The sequence below is a fragment of the Triturus cristatus genome, chromosome 3_2 (assembly GCF_964204655.1).
Source record: "Triturus cristatus chromosome 3_2, aTriCri1.1, whole genome shotgun sequence".
Classification (NCBI taxonomy): domain Eukaryota; kingdom Metazoa; phylum Chordata; class Amphibia; order Caudata; family Salamandridae; genus Triturus; species Triturus cristatus.
The window spans coordinates 457,933,284-457,960,719 of record NC_140584.1 but is presented as its reverse complement, the minus strand read 5'-3'; the positions used below and the strand labels follow the sequence as shown (position 1 = coordinate 457,960,719).

The window sequence follows — 27,436 nt, the reverse complement described above, 5'->3', positions numbered from 1 at the left end:
AAGCTCCATATTTAAAGCACATTAGTTATGTAGGATGCCTTACATAAAAGTGTTGCATCCTCTACATAATGAAAGATAATACATTTTAACCTGATGTTCAGGATATTCCCGACATGTTTTCCCTTCATGTTGCATTACATTTTTCAGAAAATTAATTTTTCCCTCAATGACAAATTAACTCTATTAAATTTGTAAGTTTTCTTTCAGAAACTCCACATATCAGTTCTTTATTATTTCTTTAATGTAAAGCTAATCCGATTTAGTAACCAAACTTTATTTTATTCTTTCAGACAATGGCATCAACCATATGAATCTTCTTAAACAGTTTGAACATCTCAACCACAACAATCCAGACACGTTTGAGACAACAGATTTAGATATGTTGATAAAAACCGTGAGTGGTAGATGTCTTTTTCATTTCAATGTCATTCCAAGATTGTACTTTTTGATGTGCGTTGCTACTGTATGTTGCTGTAAAGTGTATGGACAAACCAAAACAGCTCCATATTTACCAGTGGGACAGTAGAGCTTAATTGCTGAGTTATTTGCAATAGGACCACTACTGTTAACAGCTGTGATATGAGTTTAAGACAAATAGGTGTCTATACTATCTGTAGCTATGAATTACTTTAATTGCATAGCAAACTCAATAAGATGATGGACGGAGTGCTGAAACTTTTCAGACACTCCCCTCCAGTCACAGATCTGGGTTGAATCCATCATCATTCTTCTGCTCACTAAGCCACCGCGTTTGAACCCAGCCATATGCAACTCAGTCTTGACCTTGCTCCTCATGGGAACAGTCCAACCCGAACTGCCAGGCCAGGTACTCCCTGGACCGGAAACAAGCAATCTGGGACTGATTTCGGGGTATCGCCCCTCATCAGCCAGGGTAGCTTGAATCCGTTGGCATAGTGAGCCAGGGACCCACGTCTGGGCATACCCTGGCCACTTAAGACAAGCATAGCAAACACAATAATATGATAGAGTGCTGAAACTGTCTGGGTCTAAACTGGGGTGGCATGGTGAGCAAAAGAACAGTGGATTTAACTCAGATCTCTTGAATAGGGGTGAATATTTTGATTTGTTATGCATTCCGTCCATCATTAGTGTGTCTATTACTTTTAAAGCAGTCATGTCTAATTAATATCTTTATGCTGTCTTGTTTTTAGGTGTTCAACAGACAGCGGATTGTTGACTATTTAGTTTGTGCTGGGATCATTTTGAGGCAGATTTTCGATTGTTTTATTTACTTATCCTTTCTTGATTCTATGCTTTCGTGCTGCTAGAGTGGATTATGTAAATTGAGTATATTTCTCCTTTTTCCTAAATTCTTATGTTTTATGTGCCACCTCTTCAACCGAGGACAAGGTTTTATTTTGACTTCTTTGTTTGAAACATCTTGGGGATTTCAGGCTTAATGTGTGTGTTTTCTATTGTTTGCAGGCTCATGTTTGTGTGTCTCTACATACATGTGTATGTGTGAGGCTTTCAGAATATTTCTTGTTTACTCCAGTCATGAAACCTCAAACCATGGAATTGTTTTTTAGCGCAATGTACAGACCTATCCATTATAAAGGATAACATTAGTTATCTGCCCAGCACTAAAACAAAATCTCAGAATACTTTCAACAAGGAGTGTAAACTTTTGTAGACTCTCTTGGACTTTGGGTTCTAGATGGCATAGTGACATTAAAAACACTGCCCTCTACTACTACTACTATGCTACCAAACTGTTTACATAGCCACAGATGGCCGAAGTGAGAACTTGTTTTTGATCTCCAGTGCCATCATAATTTATTTTCAGGCTGAATAGAAATGATCCTCTGAGAACATTGTTTTATTAAATAATTATGCAAAAAATCTCTTTTCCTTGATGTATTTTTTTCCTTCCTTGACACAGAGCAGTATGCATCCTTTGGTTAATTAAAACGGTTTCTATTAACTTATTTGCCACTTAATAAAATTTGGATCACTGTTTGTGATTTTGTGTGTTCATTCATCCAATACTGAGATTGTCTACTGGCAAAGAGATATCCACGTCCCTCAATTATAATGACCCCCTCTTGTAAACCATTTAACATTGAAGCCATTTTTATTTATTTTTTGTTAATAAAAACCTACAGAGTTTTCAAATGCCTAAAACAAAAAAAGGAATGTGAGTCAGAAGTCAAAATAAGAAGGATACTTGATGGTTGTGAATTACATTTAGATTTTCCCTCCCTTCAAATTACTAATTATGTCAGAATTCAGTGATTGAAAATAATTTTGATAAATTGTTGAGATTTAGTAATTACCATACCACAAACTAAATTGTTCTCTCATACCTAAGATTGTATTATTGCTATTCAACTGGTTACGGACAGTTTCCTGCAGGCTGCATGCACATTTCAGCAGTGTATGCTCGGCCTCATGAACTATTTCCTGGCTACCTTTTTCCATGCAAAGTGTTTTCAACTCTACCTCTGCTCCTACTTCTGTGGTAGTGAAGTTGATGGCTTTTGTCTGCATGCTTATTAGGTGTATAATGGCATGAATGATGTCTTAGAGCATGTCATGTGTGGGGTCTTAAGCAGTACATGGTTAGTGCTAACTATCACTGGTGAATTCCTATGGGTTTTTTTGTTCAAAAAGATGATATTGTCATTGTCAAATGTAACTAACTATAACGTTACTTTAACTATTGTTTTTTCAGTGAATTTCTAGTTTTTTTTTTTTTTTTACATAAAGTAATAATTAACTACCATACATAAATGCAAAGCCTGTGCGTGGTGGGGGGGAAGGGGGAGTTGGCGGCAAGCCAGGCCTTGCGACCAACCTCCACATGAAGTCAACCCCACGCTGTGCATGACCTTCAGCAGCATGCAGTTAGGGGTTGGCCACAGCGCTGGGCCCTGGAGACCCCATCTCCCAGGGCTGTGTATGTTTTTTTAAGACGTTGAGGACCCCCCCCCTAAGCTGTTCTCTCCCTGGGGACCCTCCTTCCCTGGGACCACTTATTTAAATAAAGAGTTGGGGGGCCATGTGGTCTTCCCTCAAGGCCTTGTTAGGCCTTGGGGACCCCATCCCCCAGGGCTACCCCTTTAAATAAACCCCATATCCTGAGGCCCAATGTTATTTTGGCCCTGGGACCCCATCCTTCGGACCAGGTGGTATGTTTAGGGGGAGGGGCGCTTGGCCTGCCTCCCTGGTCCTATATGGACCCCTGGTGTTAATTTTAGGGGGCTCGAGCTGCGCTGCCCATCTCGGGCTGATTTTGGCCCAGAGGAACCCATACCCAAGGGAGCAACATTATTTTGAGGGGTAGGGCTGGGCCAATTTCAATCCCTGGGGCACAGCGCTACAAAAGGTGGGTGCCCTGGTGCCTATCCAGAGCACCCACTTTTCTGTCGTTGGGGGGCCACAGGGGGAACCCCAAGGCCCCATCCGGCTCCCCACATGCAGTGGGAGCAGGCATTCATCCCGCCCGCAGGGAACTGCAAATGATGCTACTCCCTGCAGGTGGGCGCAATCTTATTTCTTTTTTTTTTATTATTTTTATTGGCATTTTCACAAGTTATCATATAACAAAAAAAGAAAGGATTTTCGTGTTACAGTACATTTTGCATTATACCAAGATTAGGCAGGAGAAGGAAACAAAGAAAATCCCCGTTACCTTGAGTACAGTTTCAGACAGCCATCATTCCTTTGCCTCTTATGGTTTATGTAGGGATCTTTGGGATCTTTGCCAGAATTCCCCCCTATTCATAGCTTCAAGGGGGTTGACAAGGTCTAAGTGTCTCCTTAACTCTATTTCTTACATGACAATTTTAATAAGGCCAAAACACTCCGTATATGCTCAAAATATTCATCACTGATCTCAATCCCTTTATAGGGTAACCAAACCACCACAGTGGGCGCAATCTTTTGATTGATATGGGCAGGGAAACAGATCAAAAGTTCACTCCCAGCAGGCAGGAGCATTTTTGAAGCTGCCTTCTGCTTAGAGTTGACTTGGTGTTTTCCCCTGCTTGGTGGAAGTTTTGAAAATGCTCCTGCCAAGCGAGAGCAAACACAGGGAACCCAATGTGTCCTGAGGGTGGACTCCCCAGGGCTTAGCTGGCGTACTGTCCCAAGGGGTGGGCTCCCTGCGGCTTTTAGAGGCTCTGAAAGAGGGGCTGGGTGGCCCCTCTCATATAAGCTAATTTAGCCACAGGGGTGGATCCCTAGGGCCTCCGATGGCTAGTGGCTACACGTCCCTTCTCCCCATAAATATGATTGGTCCGGGGTGTGCTCCCCAGGACTTCTAATGGCTCGGAGGGGGAGGCTGCGTTTATTATAAGCCCCCTCCCAGGCTTATAACCTTTTTGTTTTTTTCAGTGAATGTGTATATATATATTTTTGATATGTAAAAAATAGTGGGGGACGCCATCCACCTGCATGTTCCCCAGACTCGTGGGGGCGGGGGGGAGGGGGGGGGGTGGTGTGTGTGTGTGTGTGTGTGTGTGTGTGTGTGTGTGTGTGTGTGTGTGTGTGTGTGTGTGTGTGTGTGTGTGTGTGTGTGTGTGTGTGTGTGTGTGTGTGTGTGTGTGTGTGTGTGTGTATATATATATATATATATATATATATATATATATATATATATATATTACCTACTGGCGGTCGCCAGTAGGTAGTTATAGTTAGGACCCCTTTTCCATAGGAAATCCGCAACATTCTATTTTGAATAACTTTGGCGCCGGTCGATGAATCCTCGCGAATTTCTCAAAATAGGTGGGGCGCTACGCTACGCTCCGCTCCTACCCTGAAAGTCTCGGGGGGATTCGTCAAGCGGGGGCTGAGATAAAAGGGGGGTCCCAAAACGCGTTTTTCCCATGCATTTTTCCATAGGACCTTTAGACAGAGCTACAGCCCGAACGGCTGAACAGAATTACTAGAAATTTGGCAGAGAGGTAGTCCCTATGTCAAGGAAGTGCCTTTTGTAGGTTTGGTGTAAATCTGTTCAGTAGATTCTGAGAAAATAGCCTTTAAATCAATATATATATCTGAGCCCGCTTACGGTACGCTTACCGTACGCTTACCGTACGCGTACGGTGGCGTGCGCGAGCGCGATTCTGATTGGCTCTTAGATCTTAGTAAACATTCGAATCGGCCAAAACCAGGAAGCGGCGTCCGCCATTTTGTCTCTCGCACTGAGTGTTATTTATCAAACATGATGCCCAAAAACATGTTACGGGGCTGTTTTGACAACTCCCTCCCACATAGTCATGTTGAGGGAGTCCCCAAACATCCCCCAAGAGCAAAAACGGTTTTATTTTTTTTTCGGGAATTTCGCCGAGTACGCTTACCGTACGCTTACCGTAAGCGTACGGTAAAAAATAGAAATAAAAAAAACACTATCCACACTTACCCCACCCCCTGTGCTTTTGGTGGGCGTAGGCCACCAAATGTACAGGGATTATTACATCAGTAAAAAAACTATATTTTGGCAACATGAAATTATAAAATCGAAATAAAAAAAACACTATCCACATTGACCCCACCCCCTGTGCTTTTGGTGGCCGAAGGCCACCAAATGTCCAGGGCTTATTAAAGTTGATAAAAACCGTGCACGGAACGCACTGCGTTAAGTGGGCGCGCACGCTTCGAATGGCGTAAAGTAACTTAGCATTTAAAAAACCGTACAAATTCACTGAAAAAACCATAGGTTTCACACACGTTATAGTTAGGAATTAGCATTTAAAAAACCTTGCAAATTCACTGAAAAAACCATAGGTTTCACACATGTTATAGTTAGCGGAAATTTTACTGATAAAAAACCAATGAAATTGCCCCGTTATAGTTAGTGCTGGCAACTATAACTCACGCGACCGCAATCTTCTGCTGATGACATATGTGTCTTTATAAAAAAAAATATTTGTAATATATGTATAGCTAAAAATGTATGGAAGAAGACATGGGCAAATAAGTGTCTAAATACAGTATTAGCATCAGCAGAGGATTGCGGTCACGTGAGTTATAGTTGCCAGCACTAACTATAACGGGGCAATTTCATTGGTTTTTTGTCAGTAAAATTTCCGCTAACTATAACATGTGTGAAACCTATGGTTTTTTCAGTGAATATATATATATATATATATATATATATATATATATATATATATATATATATATAAAACCTCGCCACTTCAATCCCCTCCAAGGAGGATAACGAGGGCAGACCTAATTTTCATGCTGATTATTTATTGCTCACACCACTCGGCCATAATGCGTGTCAGCCGTTACCGGCCTTGATCACATGACCTTGCTGGCCCATTCGATCGCCATTTTTAAAGTGACAGTGCCCGTGATCCAAATAAAGGAAATAGACAACATACTACGTATATGCACAATTGTACTCTAAAATAAAAGTATAAACACTACTATACAACAACCACTTTGTATTAAAAACACATATTATGGAAATGTTATGTGCAAATTGGCATTGTACGCAATCTTCAGAGTTAATGATTGGCATTAATGCATTTAACTCATATTGTCTGGTGTCCCTTTCCCCTACTTGGTTTTACTAAAACTAAACGTGCCCTCAGACTTATTGTCTGCCTCCCTACCAGTGCTAGTATGTATTTGCTCTTGTTACCTCTGTTTGTAAAATATACCCTGAAACATTGCTTTACTTGTGGTGGCTAATGCACATAGCTCATTACATCCTTACTGTGGATGAACCTGGTCAATCAGATAATTAACAGTCCAAATACAACTAAAATTTATCTGCATATATCTGTCCATCCTCCCATTTGTAATGTATTCTTTAATGTGCAAAATAGAAAATACTAAGAAGAAAAGTGACTAAGTGCTCAAACCCTCTTTCAAACCAGAACTAAAATGCTGCATACTACATATTGATTTTCCACAGTGGCATACATTTTGACATAATGTCTTAATTGCCTACCTGCATCAAATTCTAAAGTGCATGGAATACAGTACATATACAGTGGGGTCCAAAAAGCTAAAACACACAGTAAAATCATCATATACAAATTCAAATTTGGTTATCATAGAAAGAATGTATGTAATCAACAGCCACCCATCTCAGCCACACTGATTATAAAGTGCATTTATATAGATCAAGAATAAAATATCCATATAAAAAATCGCAATGTAAAATGTGTCCCTACTTAAAACCAGAAATCCCTAACACCACTATCTAATATTGGATGGCACTGTGCTTAATAATACTTCATGATACAAAGGGCCGCAAACTCTCCTGGCCCTGACACAAGTCTACCTATCCTAATACTAGAGATATGTATACAGATCCTCACTTGCGTTCAGACCCCCTGGATGCTTAGTGTCTAACTCCAGTATATAGCGTATCTCAAGGCGTCTTAGCTTAACCTCCCAGTTGCCTCCTCTTTTCTGGGCTGGCACTGCCTCAATGACAAAATATTTCAGATGTTTAAGATTGCTATTGTGATACTCCCTAAAATGCCTCGCAACCGGATAACTTGCATTATTAACTATGGCCCTTGTATGCTGTAGGATCTCTTATGTGCAGCTAGCTTTGTACTTCCAACATATTTAAGATTGCAGCTGCATTCCAATAGGTAGACTGCGTACTCAGTTTTACAGGTTAGGTGTTTATCAATTACCCGTATTTTACCATCGAAGGCTGTTTGATAAGAAGTTTTATTGATGCCATATTGGCAGGCTTTACAGCTTGTGCATTTGAAAAAGACCTTTCTCGCCGTTAACCAACTCCCTGACTCCTGATCTTCGGGGCTGCTCTTAACAAGTGCATCACCCATTGATTGAATCATTCTGTATGTAATTGCTGGCTGTTTGGGTAAGAGACCACCTATTACGGGATCATCCATTACAATGGGTCAATTACGCCTTATAATGGCACTGAGTTGTTTCTCTTGTCTTGAGTATGTTAGGATTAGTCTGGTAGGCTCATTGACTGTCTGACACCTCATTGTCTTTCTCCTGTTGCTTAGTATTGTATTGAAGTAGATCATCCCTAGCTCGTGTCCTTGCCTTGGTAATTGCAGCATCGATAACTTCTGTTTTATAACCTCATGATAGAAAGTGTTCTTTACTTTCTAGTTGTTTTACAGATAGATCCACCTCATCACTGCAAATGCGTCTTATCCTGAGCCTTTTCCCATATGAAATGCTTTGTATGAGGTGCGGGAGATGTGAACTTGATGCATGCAACACCTTGTTGCCAGCTGTTTGCTTGCAGTATAAAGACGTAAGTTTATTGCTCACAATCTGTACCTGCACATCTAAAAATGTTACCCTTTCTTTACTGATGCATGAGGTGAAATTAAGATTTACATCATTAATATTGATCTGTGTAATAAATTCTATTGCACTATGTTCAGTGCCCTGCCTCACAATAAGCAAATCATCAATGAACCTTAACCATTAATGATCTTCTCTTGGAAGACCTGCTCAAAATGTTTTCCGAGGACCAGCTGATACATTTGATTTTTAAAAAGAAACCAATTATTTTTGAGGCAAAATAACGTCAATAAGCATCTTATTGTGCTGAGCATATATTTGATGTCTATTGGCTAAAAAATGCTAGACTGCCCTGATACCATTGTTGTTTCTTATAGATGTATACAGGGCTATTAACAAATAATCAGACTTCCATTGAATGTTAGCTATTTTCCGTAGGAAGTCGCTTGTATCTTGTACATAGGATCTCAATTTCTTAACGTGTTCCTGTAAGAAGAAGTCCATATATCTAGACATGTTTTCCAAAGGTCCATCGCATGTTGCTATTATAGGCCTTCCAGGTGGTTTGTGCATGTTTTTATGGACTTTAGGGATGAAATAAATTACAGGGATAATCTGGTGCTCCTTCTTAAGATACTTGTATTCTTCCAGATTCAGCAATCCCAGACTCTTCCATGCCAAAAGCTTTGCAAAAAACACGTCCTGTGTACTTTTGATTTTTTGGAGCGAACTTTTCCTATAACATTCTGGGTCAGTGAGTTGTGAATATGCTTCCTCCAAGTTATCATGGCAGGGCCACAATACAATATTCCCACCCTTGTCTGAGTTTCTGATTTCCACTTGTTTCTCTTTCTTTATCTTTTCAATAAGTTGGGTGTATTTTCTTTCCTGGTGGGTACCTCTTTTTTTTTTGGTTTTATTGATTCAAATGTTCAGTTTTTTGACCTGCGACATCACCTACTCATTAAAAACATCTATGGAGTCTCGCGGCATAATGGGGACAAAGTTAGATTTGATTTTCAATGGGGTATCCGGTTTGATACAGGACTCCTGAGTCACCTAAACCCATAGCCCATGCCTTGATTTTCTTGCCCAATGGCACCATCCTCCGGGACCCTATTATCATTTTCCAAATCATGTAAGTCCCGAAGAAGACCATAATCTGCCACTGTCAAATTAGAAGTAGTAGGGTTATTCACTGCCAGTGCAGTATTGTCCATGTGCCTTGAATGAGATTGTAGCTGATGGTATTTTTTCAATTTTAGCTTTCTGATGAATTTGTATATATCTGTTCGGGTCTGTGTGTAATTACAATTGCTCCCTGGGCAATAAGAAAGACCTAAGGAGAGCATTTGCTGTTCAGCTGCATTGAGATCTACTTGATGATTGTTTTCTCCACTCTGGGATGTAGAGGGCTTGTTGTGCCCCTTCTACTTCCGTTTTCAGTACCTCCGTCCGCGTGCTGGTTTCTTGGTTCCTGCGCTGTTTACAGGCCTTCATTCTTTCCCTTCTTCTCCAGGTACTTCGTTTTTTTGTTGTTGGCCTGTTCCTTGGACGCAGTGTTTCCCTTCCGCTTATTCTTAAAAGATCCAGCTCCTCCCCTAGAGACAACTTTTTAAAAATTTGTTTATTAGATTTTGAATAAACAAAATACAATACACAATAATGCATCAAGCAATGTACCCAACCCGGCATGGCATTGAGATAGCATCCATCAATACAAGGACATGTGCAGCATAAAGAGAGTATAGTTGCACACAATAGGCAATGATAAATAAGACAGTGGCAGTAGCAGTCCTGGTTCCGTCAAGCGCGAAGCACAGAGCTACCTGTAAATAAACATGGCATCACAGATCAGGGTGGGTTAGCAGATAATGTTATGTTATGTTACCTTCGGTTTATATAGCGCCAACTCACCTACAGGTCTCTAGGCGCTTTGAACCTCTAGCCAACAACTATAATTCAGGCATAAGAAGCGAGAAAGATACCCTGCAAGAAACTATTTTAGTAGGCCAAAAGCCTCTTTAAAGAGGAGCGTTTTCAACTGCTTCCTAAAACATAGGAGGTTTCCTTCTCTCCGGAGTGATTCCGGTAGTCTGTTCCATAATTGTGGGACCAGCACCGAGAAGGATCTGCCTCCTTTAGTTGACAGCCTATATCGAGGACAAACCAACAACTGAGCATTCCCAGATCTGAGAGCTCGTGTAGGCCTGTAGAGCTCCAAACGTTCCTTGATATATACAGGAGCCTGTCCACTAATTGCCTTGTGAGCCGTACAAAGGCTCTTCAACTCCACTCTCTGCACGATGGGAAGCCAATGTAATTTGTGCAATAAGGGTGAGGCTTGAGTTCTTCTAGGGAGTCTAAAGATCAATCGTGCAGCATCGTTCAACACAACCTGCAGTCTGTTGGTCAAAGACTTTGGTAGGCCTAAATAAAGGGCGTTCCCATAATCCAGCCTTGATATTATTGTAGCAGAGACAACTGTACAAAGCATAGAAAAGGAAAAGAAAGGGAAAAGCTTGCGCAGCTGTCTAATCATGCCAGTACAAGTCCCTACAACAGCGGAGATCTGACTGGCCATTAACAGCTCATTGTTAATCTTAATCCCAAGACTTTTTACTTTGTTGCTTGGTGTCGGCGTAGGACCCAAATCCTGGGGCCAATATAGATCACACCAAGGTGTGGCTGTGGTCGAAACCACCAGTATCTCTGTCTTATCTGGATTTATTTTCAACAGATTTGTCGTCATCCAACTGACCGTGTATCTGAGAATATTTTGTGCATTGGATTGTGCTGTCGCCGTATTATCAATACTTAATAGTAACTGGGTGTCATTGGCGTAGTTAAACACATGACAACCCATGTTGGCTAAAGAGTTGATCAGAGGTTGCAAGTAAAGATTAAATAGTAATGGAGAGAGGGCAGAGCCCTGCGGAACGCCGCACTCCAACACTCCAACCTCCGAAACACAATCCCCCAATTGGATCCTCTGTGTCCTTCCTTTCAAAAAAGACTGTAACCATTTATAGGCCAGGTCTTTTATCCCAAAACAGGCCAGTCTGTCCAGTAGCAGGGAGTGGCTGACAGTATCAAACGCCGCTGATAGATCTAAAAGTATCAGGGCGCTTGGTTTCTTACTGTCAGCCATACCTCTGAGCTCATCCAGCACCGCAAGCATCACCAACTCGGTGCTGTGATGTGCATGAAAGCCTGCCTGACGCTCCTGGAGTATATGATGTGACTCTAGGAATAAGGAAAGAGACTTCAGTACATGTTGCTCCAAAACCTTGGACAGGAAAGGCAGTTGAGAGATCGGCCTGTAGTTTTTCAGAATGGTCGCATCGGCTCCAGGCTTCTTTAAAAGTGGTCTAACTCGGGCTTCCTTAAAACTTGATGGTAAAAGGGCGGTCTCCAACGAGCTATTGAGGAGGAGGATAATGTGATCTCCTAAAATGGGGCACACCAAACGGAAGACCCTAGGGGGACATGGGTCCGCCGGGGAACCAGACTTAATTCTATTCTTAAGCTGTTCAAGGCTTTGATAATCTATTTCCGGAAACCTTGAAAGAGAAACATCCAGGGGAGTTTGAGCTTCCTGTGGTGGAGGTGGGCAATTCAAAGTGCCGTTCTTAATCTCTAAGAGAATGGTCTCCACTTTCTCCAGGAAGAAGTATTGAAACGTGTCCACATTTATTGTAGTTTCCAACGTTTCTTATTTTTTGCTCAGCTCTGTCAGAATGTTAAATGTTTCCTTCTGGATATTTTCAGCCTGGTTGATACGAGTTTCATAAAAGGCTACTTTTGTAGCCATGATCAACTTTTTGTATCTATTAAGAGAAATTTTATATCGTTCCCTGTCCGTGCCATCCTTTGTTCTCCTCCAATTCCTTTCCAGAGAACTAAGCTTTTTTTTATGGTCCCTCAAGGTCAAGGTAAAGCACGGGGCCCCCTTTTCTGCTCTTTTTACTTTATGTGATTTCTCAGGTGCTATTTGATCTATCGCCAGACTCAAATTCCGCGTTATGTTCTTATAGTCTTGGTCTAGATCTCCGCTAGATACCAATGGTTGAGCGTACCCAGGATGGGTATTGGTCAGTGATCGTGAATCAACTCTTTTCCACTGACTAACTACTTTCTTTTTTAGAGGTTTTTGAACTGGGTATCCTATAATGGGGATGTCACAGTTCACCATATAGTGGTCTGACCAGATACATGGAGAAATATCCACAACAAGTACCTCGGGGTCTGAGCTCCAAATAAGATCAAGGATATTCCCCTTAATATGCGTGGGGGCATTTACAAGCTGTCTAATACCAAAGGATGACATAATGTTCTCCAAGTGACGAGGTGCCGAGTCGTTATGACTTTTATCCCAGTGCATATTAAAGTACCCGTTATCACAATTTTTTGGTACCGTGTACAAGGGTCAGATATCAAGGAGGCAAATAAGTCATTAAACACTGACGTCGAATTTGGAGGGCGATAAATAGTAAAAATCGCAAGACATGAATTATCCAAAATAATCTTCACTCCCAAGACGTCAGATATGTCCAATGTTTCCGCCGCTATTTTGACAACCTTTAGATGTTTTTTGTACAGGATTGCTACCCCCCACCCCTAGCATTATGGGCACGATAATGCCAAACCGCATCGTATCCAAGGGGGAGGGCGGCTATGATATCAGTTAAGGAGTCGTCACCCAACCATGTCTCCGTGAGGGTTAGGACATCGATGTCCTCATCCTGCAGGAGTGTAAAGATTTCTAAATGGTGTTTATGCAGCGACCTAGTATTCAAACACGTTAGCTTTAACGTAGGTAATTTGGCCCCAGACCTCCCGTTAGGGACTCGAAGTAAATTCATGACCCAAGCCTAGCCATAGTGGTAGAATCTAGTCTCTGCATACCGCTGTCTAAGTGACGTAAATCACTGACAGAATATACATAGCGGAAAGTAGTAGTCTGCTGACCTGAGCCCGGACGGGCGCAGACGGGCTGAACTCAGGCGTAACTCCGGCGGAAGTCCGGCGAACCCGCTGCGCGTCAGCATGACCGCCTTAAGTACAGTTCTAGCGTCCTTGTAACGACTAGAGCATAAACAAAGATGGCGCTGCCCGGCGTCCTACTCACCCACCCAATATGTCCCCCAAGTAGTGGAGTGTGTTCAAGGACCCGCTAAAAGAGCGGTGAATATTACCGATTAGAGTGCGAGTATGAGGCCTGCCGATTTAAAACCAGGGGGAAAACAAAACAAAAACAAATTAAATAGCAAACCGGGAATTATTTTGTTTAAAAAAAAGATTCTTACAGGCGCACTGACGCCGCTTCCAGCAAGATGCGCAATGCGCTGCTAGTGTCCGTTCAAGGTCCAAAGCCCCGGTAGGATTTTCCCGCCTTAAGTACAGTTCTAGCGTCCTTGTGACGACTAGAGCATAAACAAAGATGGCGCCGCCAGATAAACAGTCAATGGGGCCCTAAAATCTTTAGGTCGGAAGCCTCAGGTATTTCCTCAGCATAAGCTTCCAACTGATAGACAATAGAGTAGATCATGCATCCATTTCTTAACAGTGGGAACAGATTTAGCACCCCAATTCAACGCCACAGCTCTTTTTGCCAGCAAAGTTGAGACTGCGACCAAGCGCCGGTTGCAGGGCTTAAGGCTCCCAACACTGTCTAGGAGGCACACCTCCGGAGCACAATGCACAGGCTCCATAATAACATCAGTTAACACCTTCACCACCTTATTAGTCCAGAACGCATACACGCCAGTACATGCCCAAGCCAAATGGAGAAAGTCAGCGTCTGCTTGCCCGCACCGAACACATGCAGCACTTTCACACAATCCAAACTTACACAACTGCATAGGGGTATAGTATTGTTGCAGAATCTTAAAGTGAATCATACGGAGATTGCAGTTTGATGTGAGGCGCCCGGTTAGAGCGCAGCAGGCTTGCCATTGCCCAAGCGTGAGTGCAGTACCCTGTATCGTATTCCATTTCAGGAATGAAGGGTGATCCCGGGCTCATTCTCCCTCAGAGGCCTTATATAGTCTAGTAATTAGGCCTTTTGTCGCGGCTACAGCCAGCACCGCCTGCAGCGCTCACTTTGTCCTGGGCTCAGCCGGAAAGCCCGGATATATATCCCTAACTGCTTCCCGCACCCGGACGAATATGAACCCGAGCATAAAGCTGCCACGTCGATCACCCTGTACACTTTGCAGGGTACGAAACTGCCCCTTTGTATATAATCTCCCATAGTAGTGATGCCCGCAGCAGCCAGCTCTCGCAGCGCAAGCTTCACCCGTGCAGCCGAAATGTCCAGATGCGCTGCGATAGGTAGCAACGGGGCATATAGCTAGGGAAGGCGAGACCTTTTGGCTAGGGCCTTCATGCCATACAAAGAGCGGGGTTTATTTCTGTTCTAGGGCCACCCGTGCCCCCAGAGAGGGTGGGGGCTGAGAGAGGCAAAGGGAGTACAGCGTCCGCCTCTATTGCAGTATGAGGTTGAAACCACTGTGGGAAGTGCCAATAATGCGCAAATTGCGCTTGTGCGCAAAGATAATAAAGCTGTATATCCGGAGCCTCGAAGCCGCCATGGTCAAAGGGCTGTACCAAAACATCTCAACTGCATATGGGTTTCTTACCACCCCATACAAATGTGAGTAACACAGATTGGAGAGCACGGAACAATGCAATATTTAGCCTGATAGGGATATTAACAAAACGATAGAGCAGTTTGGGTAAAATAGTAATTTTAATAACTGCGATGCGATCCGCCAACGAGAGAGGCAAACGCGTCCACCGCTCTGTCTGCTCAGTTATCTGCGTTAGCGCCCGACCATAATTCTCAGTGATCACCTGATCCGGATCCCTGTGCAACCATATCCCTAGGTACTTCACCAGGTCCTGAGTCCACACCAGCGGGAACTCAGTCTCCACTTCTAGGGTTCCAGCAGTGAGTGGAAACACAGTAGATTTCGTCCGATTTATTCCCAGACCCAAATACCTTTCAAATTTAACGTATTCCCGAAGCAATGCTGGGAGGTAGGTGGCAGGCTCCCTGACATACAACAGCATATCGTCTGCGTAAAGGGAGACCACTAATGGCTGCTGACAAACGCAGGGCAGACGCTGAATGACACTGTCAGAGCTTACAAGCCAACGGCTCCAGCGCAAGCGCAAATAGCATTGGTGACGGGGGCAGCCCTGACGCGTGCTCCGCTATATGGGGAAGCAGGAGGAGATCCACCCATTTACTCGCACCCATGCCTGTGGCTCCGTATATAGCACCGGTATCCATTGTAGAAAGAACGGTGGGAATACCATCCAAGTAAAAACGGTAAACAAATAGTTCCACTCAAGGGAATCAAATGTCTTTGCTGCGTCCAATAACACCGCAACTGCCTGGAAGTCGGGGTCAAAGTAATGCAGTGTTGAAAATAGCGTACGCAAATTGTGGGCAGTGGACCTGGCTGACACAAAGCCCAATTGATCCGGAAGCACCAGAAGAGGAATAAGCAGCTGCATCCTAGTAGCTATCATTTTTGCCAGTATCTTGGCGTCTATATTAATTATAGAAAGAGGACGATATGATTCTCAGCGATTTAGCAGATTTATCAGGCTTCAAGAGTGTCACCAGCAATGCCTCTTTCAGAGTGGGCGGGAGATGTCCATTATCAGAAGCTTCTGCATACATCTCCAGCAGCCATGGGGCCAACTCATCTACGTAAGCTTTATAAAACTCACTGGGAGTCCGTCAAGCCCAGCAGCCTTACACGTGGGAAGAGACATTATGGCTAATTTTACATCTTCGACGTCAAAGGGCTGGGTGATGTATTCCCTAAGCCCTTGGGACAACCACCCCAGCGCGACATCATCAAGATAATTGTGTATCTCCGTCGGAGACACAGTCGTTCCCTTCTCCAACAGAGTTGTATAGTATTTTACAATAATATTGCTGATTTCAGGTGAAGTATAATGAGCTACATCGTCCTCATCCAGCATCTCAGTAATTCTTGATCCACAGTGCTGTTGTGTCCATAACAAAATCCCGTATCGCTGCCAGCGTGCTGGAGGAGGGAGAGTGATCATACTCACGCTCCAACTGAGATATTTCTCCAGCAAGCCTACTTATTCTATGCCTAATATCTCGCACACTACAGCCTGCGCTCCTATACATGTGCCCCTTATCGTTACTTTAAGTGCTTCCCAGAGGACTCCTGCACTCTCCACTAAGCCACTGTTTTCCCTAAAGAAAGTCTGGATCGCCTCGCGAATAGTTTGTTTGAACACAGGGTCAGTTAGGGAAGATGGCTGCAGTCGCCACGTGAAGGGTGGTCGCTCACAGGTTGGAATCTGAAATTCAAGTAGAACAGGGGAATGGTCAGATAGCGTACTCGCCATGTGACCAACCGTCAGTCTCCAGGTACACACGGTGGCAGATACAATCCATTAGTCACGGATGCTGAATGCGCCTCACATGGTGTAAATCACCAGCTTCCATAACCCCTAGTAATATCTCCGATGCCAACTTACGCCTGGTAGCACTGCTGCCCAAACGATCAAACTCTCCAACCAAGCATACATTAAAGTCGCCCCCCCCACATAATCTCGGCTGAGGGAAACCCAGATATCCGGCGCCATACATCTGAGGAAAAAAGAGGGATCGTCCACATTCGGACTGTATACATTCACCAATAACACACTTGTGTTACCCATTTGGCCATAGAGTAAATAAAACAAATTCCTTTGCACGCGCTGCATCGCAATATGCGATGCAGCGCGCGCAACAAAATTAGTTTTATTTATTTAAATGTGTACTTACCTCCGTTCATCCATATTCCAGTGTTTATGTTTCCCCACCCTGCCCCTCCCCCGCCCCGCCTCACTGCCCCACCGAACTCCTTCCACGGACCGCTACTGATATACATATACATACACACATAAACACAGAGCACAAATCGGGGGTCGGGGGTACACACGGGTGGATGGCATTCCCCTCACAACTCACACTATTTTTACGCTGTCCTCCCTGCTCAAAAGCTGGTTACTCTAACAAGAGTGCACCAAGCATGTCCAGATAATTGCGACTGAATCCAGATCGAATGGATCATAAGGTACTAAAACTGCGGTAACGTCTTTGAGGCAGAGATTAGGGCTGCCATGTCCATGTTTCAACAATCTGTCAAGGTCTGGACATGAAACTTAAACAGAATTTTACATATACCAATCTGTGTTCATTTTTAGCATGGCCTTTCTGTCTTTGTTTACTTTAATTATCAGTTAGAGGCAGCTCCAGAAAACGCTTCAAAGAGATTTTTGCTTAGAATTACTGTTAAAGCATGTACATATGGGGTAAAATGCCAGCTTATGGTGATTTTGCTAGTTTTTATTCTACATGGGACATTACGGGGTAGTAGGTTAACGACTTTTTATTTCCGGTGTTTTGCAGCAGTTTTTAAATATTGTAGAGCTTCTAGTTGCTAAAAAATGTGCAATTTATGATATCTTTTGCTTTCCACACATATGGTCTTTGAATGTTATTCATAAGTACACTGAAACCATATAAATGTCACACATAAGCATCCTGAAAACTTGGCAGCAATTTACATGTAATCGAGTTATGCACTATCATCCCATCACTTTGCGATTATGGAAGACCTTCGTAACTGAAATACACCATACCTACCTTGTATGCGACTCATTTCAGCCTATTTTGTAACATAGCTTGAGTACAGCATATTTTACTTCGCTGTTGACCAGTTCTCCTCCGCACATCATGCATGACCTTTCCAATTCACTTTCCTCCTAGTTGAGGATTCTGTATATGAACCCCAAGCTTGGACTAAGGCACATTTCTCCACTTCCCTCTGCTCCAAGAACAAGCAGCGATATTGAAATGGTAGCCACCCTGCTCTTGAGAAGAGGAAGCCAAAGGACTATTTCCACATTCTTTTCATCCCAATAAAAAGTATAGCAGAGTATTGCCAAATATGTATGCCCATATTGAGTAAGGAATGGGCCAAGAATGGGGATGAGGATATCATCAGTATTCTGATTCTCACTTCTTCATCCCAGTAGTTATGTTAACACCCTTTCATCTGTTATGATGGCAAGATGTCCAATCTTTATTCTGTGTATTGGGGACCACAAATTGTTCCATGGAACCTGATCAAAATTTCACTAAAGGCAACCTGCTGTTCTGTCAACATCTGAAATCACTTCAACCTCTTCAAATATTAATATTTGGGTGTTCAAGATTGATGGATATTTATGGAATGCCTCAGAACCGTTTCTAAGGAATGAATGATCACTTCAGCAGGATGCCACGTTTCCGAAAATGCTTACAATTGCCTAATGTGTAGGATTTTATTTGCGCCATAGCTTACATTCGTTATCTGGGGAGCCATCCTATTTAACAGAGCCCCCTGCCTTACGTACACGTCTGCAGCCACAGTACCTTGCCCTGCTCACACCTACCATGGTCCTTCCTCCAACACAGCAGGGCTGCGTCAGGTCCCATGCACACCCAGGAAGCAACGTAGATTATCAGAAAGGAAACTTTGGCTACTCTCTCTAGCGTGGAGGATGCATCAGTGGTAGTCAAGAGAGGTAAAAAGCACTGGTACTCCTTGCCAGAAAATGTTTGGTTCATTTATGGCCACAAGCCCTTGTAATTTAATCTTCATACATTACATGGAAAACTTAATGAGCAATATCACAAGGGTAAATATCAAGATGAATAATTGCTAATTGAGGGGAATTTTCTTTTTTTGAAGGGCTTTTGTGAATTCCTCATTTTTTTAAGTCTTATACCACCACAAACCTGGATGATAATTGGGCATATTAGACAATATCTTGCTAAACCACAAAACATTTTTGCAAGTGCAGAGTAAGTCACCTAGGCCCAGTAATGCTGAAAGTATTTTTGCCAAGCAACTTTGCAATTTTTTCTGCTCACCAACCATCAGTGAATATATGAGAGTGGCAAATGCAACAAAATATAGCTGATCCTGTGCTTTCTGATTTCTACATAAATAAGCAAACACAAATCGAGCATCATGGATTTCTTTGAAAATGCAAACAAAGGGATCACTGTTCGATTCTGATAGTAGCGGAGTACAGCCCAGTGTGTGCTTGCAAGATGTGCTTGCAAGATGTACCTGCACAAGATTCAGAGAGGATGGTGTCAAGCCAAGGATCTATTCAACCTGCTGCACTGGAAGACTCTACAACAAATGTCCGAGATGCGGGTGCCTGTTTTGAAAGGGATACCAGCTTGCCAGAGTGTTGGGACCACAATCAGTGGGCTCACTTTAAAGAAAAATATCGATGGCTAAGCATTGAAAATAGATGCCATGGGTGCAACATATGAAGTGAGGTTAAGCTATTTGGAGTGTCCGCATCACATGGTGTGAGTATGTCTAGAAAATGGATAACTGAGAGCATTGCTGCATCTGGCACAACAAAAGCTAGCCAGTTAACCTCACAGCGGAAAAAATCATAGGCATAAACTTTCTGAACCACATTCTAAAGCATGTGATCATGTCACCAGGATGTAGGATGTAAAGCCGCATAAGGATACAACGCAATACTTGACTCTAATTGTGAATCTTTTTTATCAGCAAGGGCTCTACAAGTCTTTCTTTTAGTCCTGGTCCTTTCTTCCTTGTTTTTTTTTTCTTGGGCCACGGTTTGTAGACGACTCTTCTTCTCTTGAGATCGGGGGTTCCGCCTGCTTCACTGTTCGAGATTATGCCCCTCAGGGGAAGAAAAGAAAACCACAGGTGACTGTCTGCAAGTCGGTAGAGGGCAGTAAGGGATGGTATCGGTGAGGGAGGTATCACCCGAAAATAAAATAAACCAGGACTACAAAGGATGATCCTGGCACGACCATCATGTGAAGCCCGGTAAAGTCACCGGCCTTGCTTTTAGTTTTACAGCTACGTTCTTCCCTTTACTTCTTTTGCTCCACCCAACTCCCTATGATCCCTTGCATTCGGAGTTGTACCTTGGTCAGCCATGCTCGTCCAGGAGCGTGGCGGGGCAAATCGCGGGACCGGTGTCCTCCTGGCATCACCTTGCTCTCAGGGACGGCTTCTTGGTTTTCTGCTGGAACGGGTATCCTGGCTGACCTCCACGTGCTGTTTTTCCCCAGCGTCTGTCTCTCCGTTGTGTTCTTGTCTATCTCCGCCTTTAGGGTCGCTTGCTACTTGCTTTTCCGGATTTGTCAGCAGCATTCCGCATTCCCATTGGCCAGGGATTGCGTCCATCAAAAGGGTTTGCGTGCCGCCTCCTTCTTGTTGTTGGACTCTATTGATTTAAAGACACAGGCAGGTGACGGAGTCTGTGTAGGAAGGAATAGGACTTTATTCACCACAAACGTCGGGGAGTAAGGTTCCTCTTCCCTCATGACAACCTCGACCCCGTGACAGAAAACCAAGCTGCATCCAAGAAGAAGGTACTGCGTTTAACTATCCTGGAGCAGCAGAGGCATTGCAATGCTTCAACAGTTAAGGTTTTTCGCACTCTATATTTTTTGCAAAAGATAATTGCACCTTTTCAGACTTTCCAGGTCTAGTAGCCTTACAGGTTGCTAATGAGGCAGATATGGGCTCGATTCATCACAGCGAATATACTGAATAAAGATTACCGATTGCATTGCCAATGAAATTCAGAGAAAGCTTTGCATGGGTATCGTTCAACAGGCTCCAAAATCTGTTTATATTGACTTGTCAACAACCCATTCTTCCATGACCGTTTTAATTCTTTATATCTGTGCTGCAATTAATAGAAAAAAGGAAAAGAGCCCCTCACCTTTTTCTTTGACGTGGTTGAGTTGACGTGGGGGGTGATGCAGAGTGCATTTAGGCCTCACTGTTGAAATGTCTTGAGAAACATGGATTTTGCAACAAGTTCCTTGCAGGCACTTGGATCTCGGTGTGCAGTGATGGGGCTGGTGTAATGCTTGGGAGAAATTCTGGTGTATTGGAGAGGCTGTATTCAAAATACCCTCGCCCTGTAAAATGGCACTGTCTATGCCACCAGCTTGAGCTCAGTGAGGTGGACACGGTTGATAGTGTGCCAGGCCTTAAGCACCTTGCGTACATTTTTAAAAAACTGTATTCCGTGCACCACCCATCTCCCAGAAATCAGTGGGAATTCTCTGCATGTTTGAAAGAGTTAGCAATTGCAATTCCGAAAATTGGGTGAGTATTTTCAGTTTGGTGGATTGCTTCTAGCAAAAGGGCAATGCGAGCAGTTTGGGAGTCCTACCCAGCCCTTCACCAGCATATTTTTCAGTCCAGCTTAAGCACTTCTCGTGATGCCAAACATGGTTCTACTTTCAGCGGGCTGAATAAAATCCTGACATCTTCAGATTTTTTGCTGAGTCTAGCTTATGTTCCAGATGCTGTTGATGAAATTGGAACACTGTCAGAAGCACTGTGAAGGGATGAAGTAACTCTGCCAGGAGCTTACCCGTTAATCAGTCATTCAGTAAGGGCAGTTGAAAAGTATAATGAGGTCCCAGTGACACATAAGAAGGATGCTGAACAAGCTACTGAAAGTGGCTTATTTAGAGGAGTGCTCACGTCGCCAGGTAAAAATAAACCTTTCCCAGTTTTACCAAAATCTGGCAGATAACTTGCACTGTAGGTTATATGCACAGTCTGCAAACAATAGGTCTGCCACATCCTCTCATACACATGTGTACATATACACATACACGTGTATACACACACAAAGATTACAGGGACATTTTAGTTGGGCAAAAATTTCACTTTTACAAAACCAGTGACTATTCAACAGTTTTAGTTACCTGAGCTACAACTTACGCCCTCACAATGCGCTTCTTATGACTTCACATATTACATCACTCATGATCTAGTCAGTGACATCAAGTGAGTGTAAGTGTTTTAAAGAGTTTACAGGTGTTAAACATATATACTAACCTACTACAAAAGTTAAATTAGTATACTAGGTGCACTATTACTGAGTGATACTACTTCCAAGATATAAGTGAGTAGCTGTGTGACTGTATGTATCCATGTGTATATGGGTATATAAGTGGGTTTGTGAGTAGCTATTTGGGTGAGTAAGATGCTGTGTGAGTGATGTTATTGGTGAGTGGGTGTGTCAGTGGCTGTATGGGTGATTGAGTGGTTCTATTGGTGGGTAAGTGGGTGGGTACTAACTGTATGGGTGGGTGAGTGGGTGGCTGTTTTTGAGAGTGTCAGTGTGAATGGCTGTGTGGGTGAGTGACCTGATGTGTGAGTGCTTGTACGGATGTGTGAATGTGTATGTAAGTGGATGTGTGAGTGCTTGTATGGGTGGGTGAGTGGCTGTGTTGAGAGGCTGTATGGGTGAGTGAGTGGTATGTGTAACTCTAGGTCAATAAGTGAGTGTGTGAGTAGCTGTATGGGTGAGTGAGTAGTTGTATGGGTGAGTGAGTAGTTGTATGGGTGAGTGAGTGGTTGTATGGGTGAGTGAGTGGTTGTATGGGTGAGTGAGTGGTTGTATGGGTGAGTGAGTAGTTGTATGGGTGAGTGAGTGGTTGTATGGGTGAGTGTATGAGTGAAATGTATGAGTGGTTGTATGAGTGGTTGTACGAGTGCCTCTGTGGAGGAGCAAATGGGTGTGTGAGTACTGGTATGGGTATGTGTGTGGCTGAGTGGTAGTGGGCATACAAGAGGTCGAATGGGATGTGAGTGGTTCTGTGGATGATGTCATCAAAGGGATCCTAGGAGGGGGGCCGTGCACTCACCTCTTACATATTTGGAAATGCCCTCGGGACCTGGCCTACCCGGGGGCGATTGGAAACAAAGCGCGAGGGATCATGCTATGTTTTTTTTTTTTTTTTTTTTTTTTTAAATCGCCAGGAGTCGTGGATCCAGAGCAAAATTTTTAAAAATGCTTTTTTGGCCTTCGCTCCCCGCTCCCAAAAAGGCCTAGGGAATCGGGGTATTTCTACCCTACCCCCTTTTCTTTATTTTTTTATTTTTATATAAATGTTTTTTCCTTTGACTGTTCAGCCAAGTCACAAGATGGCTGCCAACACTTTCTGGTTTGAAGTGTTGGCAGCCAATCAGATCTCTGCATGAGATCGGGAGGGTCACGGATCCATCGCGCCCCTATATATAAAACTGGAAATTTCTTTAAATAACTCAGCAACTACTCAACAGATTTACACTATTTAACAAAGGTCTCTTTCTGCACCAACAGCTAACTTTCTGCCAAATTTGGTGTAATTCCGTTCATCAGTTCGGGATGTTGCCTTGTCTAAAATTTCCTATGGAAATTAACATGGGGATAACACGTTTGGGACACCCCCCCCCCCCCCCCCCCCCTTTTTCTCTGTCCCCGCATTGATGGACCACCCCGAAACTTTCAACACAGCACCTGAACAGAAAAGGTAAAGTTTAAAAAAAAAAAAATAAATCGTGAAGATACGTCAAGCAGCGCCAAAGATATTGGCAAAACAAAAAACTCTTTTCCTATGGAAACTTTGGTCCTAACTATAACTACCTACTGGCAACCGCCAGTAGGAGATTTATATATATTTCTTTTTCTCCAGTGGTCTGCTGTAGTGGAATTCATGTTTTGTTTCCGGTGGCAATCTGTCCCCGCACAATACATAGTCTCCTTCTGGTGCAATTGATGCTTTTATATTAAATGTGCGTATTGGGTTTTGGACAATAATTATTTTTTTTGCATTGCATACCTTCACACAAAAAATTCACAAACAAAATAAGCATTGGCAAAACCTTCAAAAGCACTGAAAGCCAACCATATCAGCTTTGCCAATGGTTTTTTTTCTTCATGATAACACGTTATTGGACTGACAGATTATTTTTTTTGTTCACAAATAAAGATGTGTTCACACATAGGCTTTCTTAAAGATGCAATACAAATACTGGCTTTTTGTCAAAAGGATTTTCTATGCAATATTTTTATATGTGTTCCTTTAAAGTTTACCAATTAAAATAGTAACTTCATCTCCTGACTCTTTTTCATAACACTCATCTTTAATGTACAGATGTTGCTTTATTTAAGGATTTTCTATTTAGGTCAGCTGGGGACAACTCGCACACAAGGTCGCTCTACTCTTACCGAACAATTTCTCTAACAAAAGCTAAACCTGTTGGCTTTGCTCGTGTTACTTTTTAGGTTAAAGCCTACCAGACAGCGCGGCTGTTTGATTTGATTAAGAGATCTTGGGGACGTTCTGAAAGCTTCCCTGGCAATGCATTCTGCCCATTGCTTACCATTGGCTTTGTGGTTTGTAACTCCTATTTACTTGCTTTCTATTTGCTGGCTTTATTTGTTTTAAACTGTCCAGCCTATCTTTGTCACTCCTTTGAAGTAAAGCCTGTTCGTTATCACTCCTAGGATTCTTCCATGAGTGCTCCTGCTTTCTGTAAACAGGCCTTTAAATGCTGTTTTTATCCTTTCGTGTTTTCTGTGCATTCAGAGACAGAGGTCAAATGTCAGGCTCTGTCTTTCGAGGGAGTTTTGGGTTTACATTTCTTTCTCTGACTTCAAAGTGAGAGGGCTATTGCGACATTCTTGCTATGTACCCATGTGAGAGGCATGGATGTAGGATGTTGTTTTTCTAGCACACAACAAAATTTAAAGGTCTGTAAATGAACTTAGCAAACATTTCAGAATATAGCAGAATTAGGAAAACACAAATGAAGCACATTTTTTGTAATTCTGAAGGGTGCTGGAAGCAAATACTTTAATACAGTTGTCCCCAGAGGTGTACAGGGCTCAGAGTAAACCCAAAGCGCTTTATTAGTGTTAGTGTGGGCGAGCAGCCTTGGGCCTAACGCAGAGGAGTGTAAGACATTGATTGCACACACATTTACCAATAACTTGAAACTCGGTTGGACAAACAGACTGCAGGTGTCTCATCCGATGCTGTAGGAGGGAGACCAGCGACAATAGAGGTAAGTAGAGGTGTTGGGCATCATAGGGACACTGTCGGTTTAGCTCACCAAGACCCAGGGGCTTCGGGTACAGGGGTGTCCTTTGATGTCAGATTCTTCTATCTGGAGCTGGTCAGGGTAGCCTCTGGGTTCAGGCTGCAGGTGTTATCCTGGAGTCCAGGAGGGGTTAGCCAGTGCTGGACTTTAGGTCAGGATCGCTGTGGAATCTGTTCTGGATCGGTTGGCCACCTGAACATGGGCCCTGGGCTTCGGGTGCAGAGTGGACAGGACCAGGCGTCGTCTTCTTTTGCAGGGTCTTTGAAGCTGAATACAGGCAGGTAGGCTGGGGCCAAGTCAGTAGGCGTTTTCAAGCTTCGCTGCTCGGCAACTTCTTCATCCTTCTTCTTAGGTGGGCAGGAACCAGTTTCCAGGTCTGGGGGAGCCACATAACTATTAAATTTTGGAGCGTTTTAGGGGAGTAGCAGGTTGGGCCAATGAGCACCTTACCTGGGAGTCTTCAAGATGGAGGAGACTGAAAGATGTGCTTCACCTCGTCTCCCCCACCTTAGGTGTGGAGTTGACAGAGGTGGGCACATCTTCTATTCTTCCTAGGTTTTCCCTCTGGTTTTTCCTGTCCATTGTGGGGGTGTAAACTGGGGGCTACCATCTGCTGCTAGCGGCAGAAACTGGGAGTCACATTACAAAGGCGGCAGGCCTTTTAAGCTTCCCTTTTGAGCACTGTGCCCATCTTGGGGGAGGAGGTGTGACACCTCTGCCCAGGATGTGTATTGTTTCTGGTCCCAGAGAGTAGAGGCTCTCAACACATGTGGTCCAGAAACTTGGCTGGTGGTGGCAGGCTGCCTACAGCCAGTCCGTGACCACACCAGGGTTGGTAGGTTTTCAGAGGGCACCTCTGAGTTCATGGTTCAATAGTTCCCACACATGCATCAGTGTGGGTTTTAGAAGAGTAGTTTGGTAACAAACACTCCTGTATTCAGAGAAACCATCATGGTGCTGGAGACTTAAACTGTCGAGTTTCCAGCCCATATTCACTCTATGGCTTCCCTGGCACTTACAGTATCTAAGAATGGCCTTAAATATTGTAGAGGCATATCTGCTCATGTAGATATGCCTACACTTGAGGTATAGTGCACCCTGTCTTAGAGCTAGAAGGCCTGCTAGAGGGGTGACTTACCTATACTTTAAGCAGGGCTAGTTGACATGGCACACAGGAAGTGTGCCATTCCGACTTAGTCATTTTCTCTGCACCAGGCCATGTGTACTGCAGTGGCAGTCTGCATGGCCTAGGTGAGTGGTCCCTAGGTCACCCGCCTCAGTCTCCGTGCCCTAGGTACCCAGGTACCATTTACTAGTGACTTACAGGTGACCTTTAGGGCAAATTGTGGAATAGTTTTTAGGGAAGAAGCACTGGCAAAATCGAAACTATATCAAATACCAGGCAAATAACTGTAGCTCTGTGCAAATATAATAGTAATTTCAGAAGAAAATGTGTTGTCTCTTATGACAGCGTGCTACCACCCCATGCATACTCCACTCTACGCCAGTCCTCTTCAGTCTTCACCACTTCAATGTATGCCATTTATGCTACTGCACTCTAGACCACTCTACGCGCCTCCACTCTACTGCATGACTCGCCACTCTGCCTCTTCACTCCGCGCCACTCCATAAACCTTTAGGCGTGCTGAACATCAGCTATGCTGGTGTACAACATGTCTAAAACACATTGGCAAATCCAGTAGCTCTTGCATAGATGAAATCTGTTGGCTTTGACAATGCGCACTCTGTTTTAACTTGCTTTCACGCGCACTGTTGCCTTATTTGTGCTGAAACTGCTTTCCTGTATATGAAATTAGCTCTATATATTTGTGTTGGTCAACACTTACCTGATCTGTCTGATTTAAGCAGTGCTCGGTCCCCGGTCCGCTGCGGCTTGTGCTGATTGTGTGGAGGGACTCGGGCCTATTTTTACACTTCCGGTCTGGGACTGGTGGCTTCGGTCGGGTTGGCGGTCTAGCGGCTGCATCCTCCCCTCTCCCTATTTAAAGCAGAAATGGGCACGGATGCGCAGCGGCGCGCCAAAGGCAAGCCCATCTGCGCCCATCCGCGCCAGACCGCCGCCAGCCGCCAGGACCCCTGCCTTTTTAATTATATAGGGCATAATGGAAGGCAAGCTATCAACCATGGCCATACAGCAGTATTCTAGTGCAGAGTTAAAAGTTTCAAATAGACCTCTTACCATCCCGAAACAAAAAGATCCA

General features: G+C 43.6%; 1 protein-coding gene across 4 annotated transcripts in view; it reads left to right on the top strand.

Moving 5' to 3' along the window:
• The window catches only part of NUCB2 (nucleobindin 2), a 450,013-nt gene that overhangs the window by 148,931 nt on the left and 273,646 nt on the right, over window positions 1-27,436 (top strand). For all 4 annotated transcript variants that reach the window (XM_085648078.1, XM_085648079.1, XM_085648080.1 and 1 more), the window contains one exon: window positions 291-394. In XM_085648078.1, coding sequence (XP_085504204.1) covers window positions 291-394 — 104 coding nt within the window. The remainder of the gene's footprint in view (window positions 1-290; window positions 395-27,436) is intronic.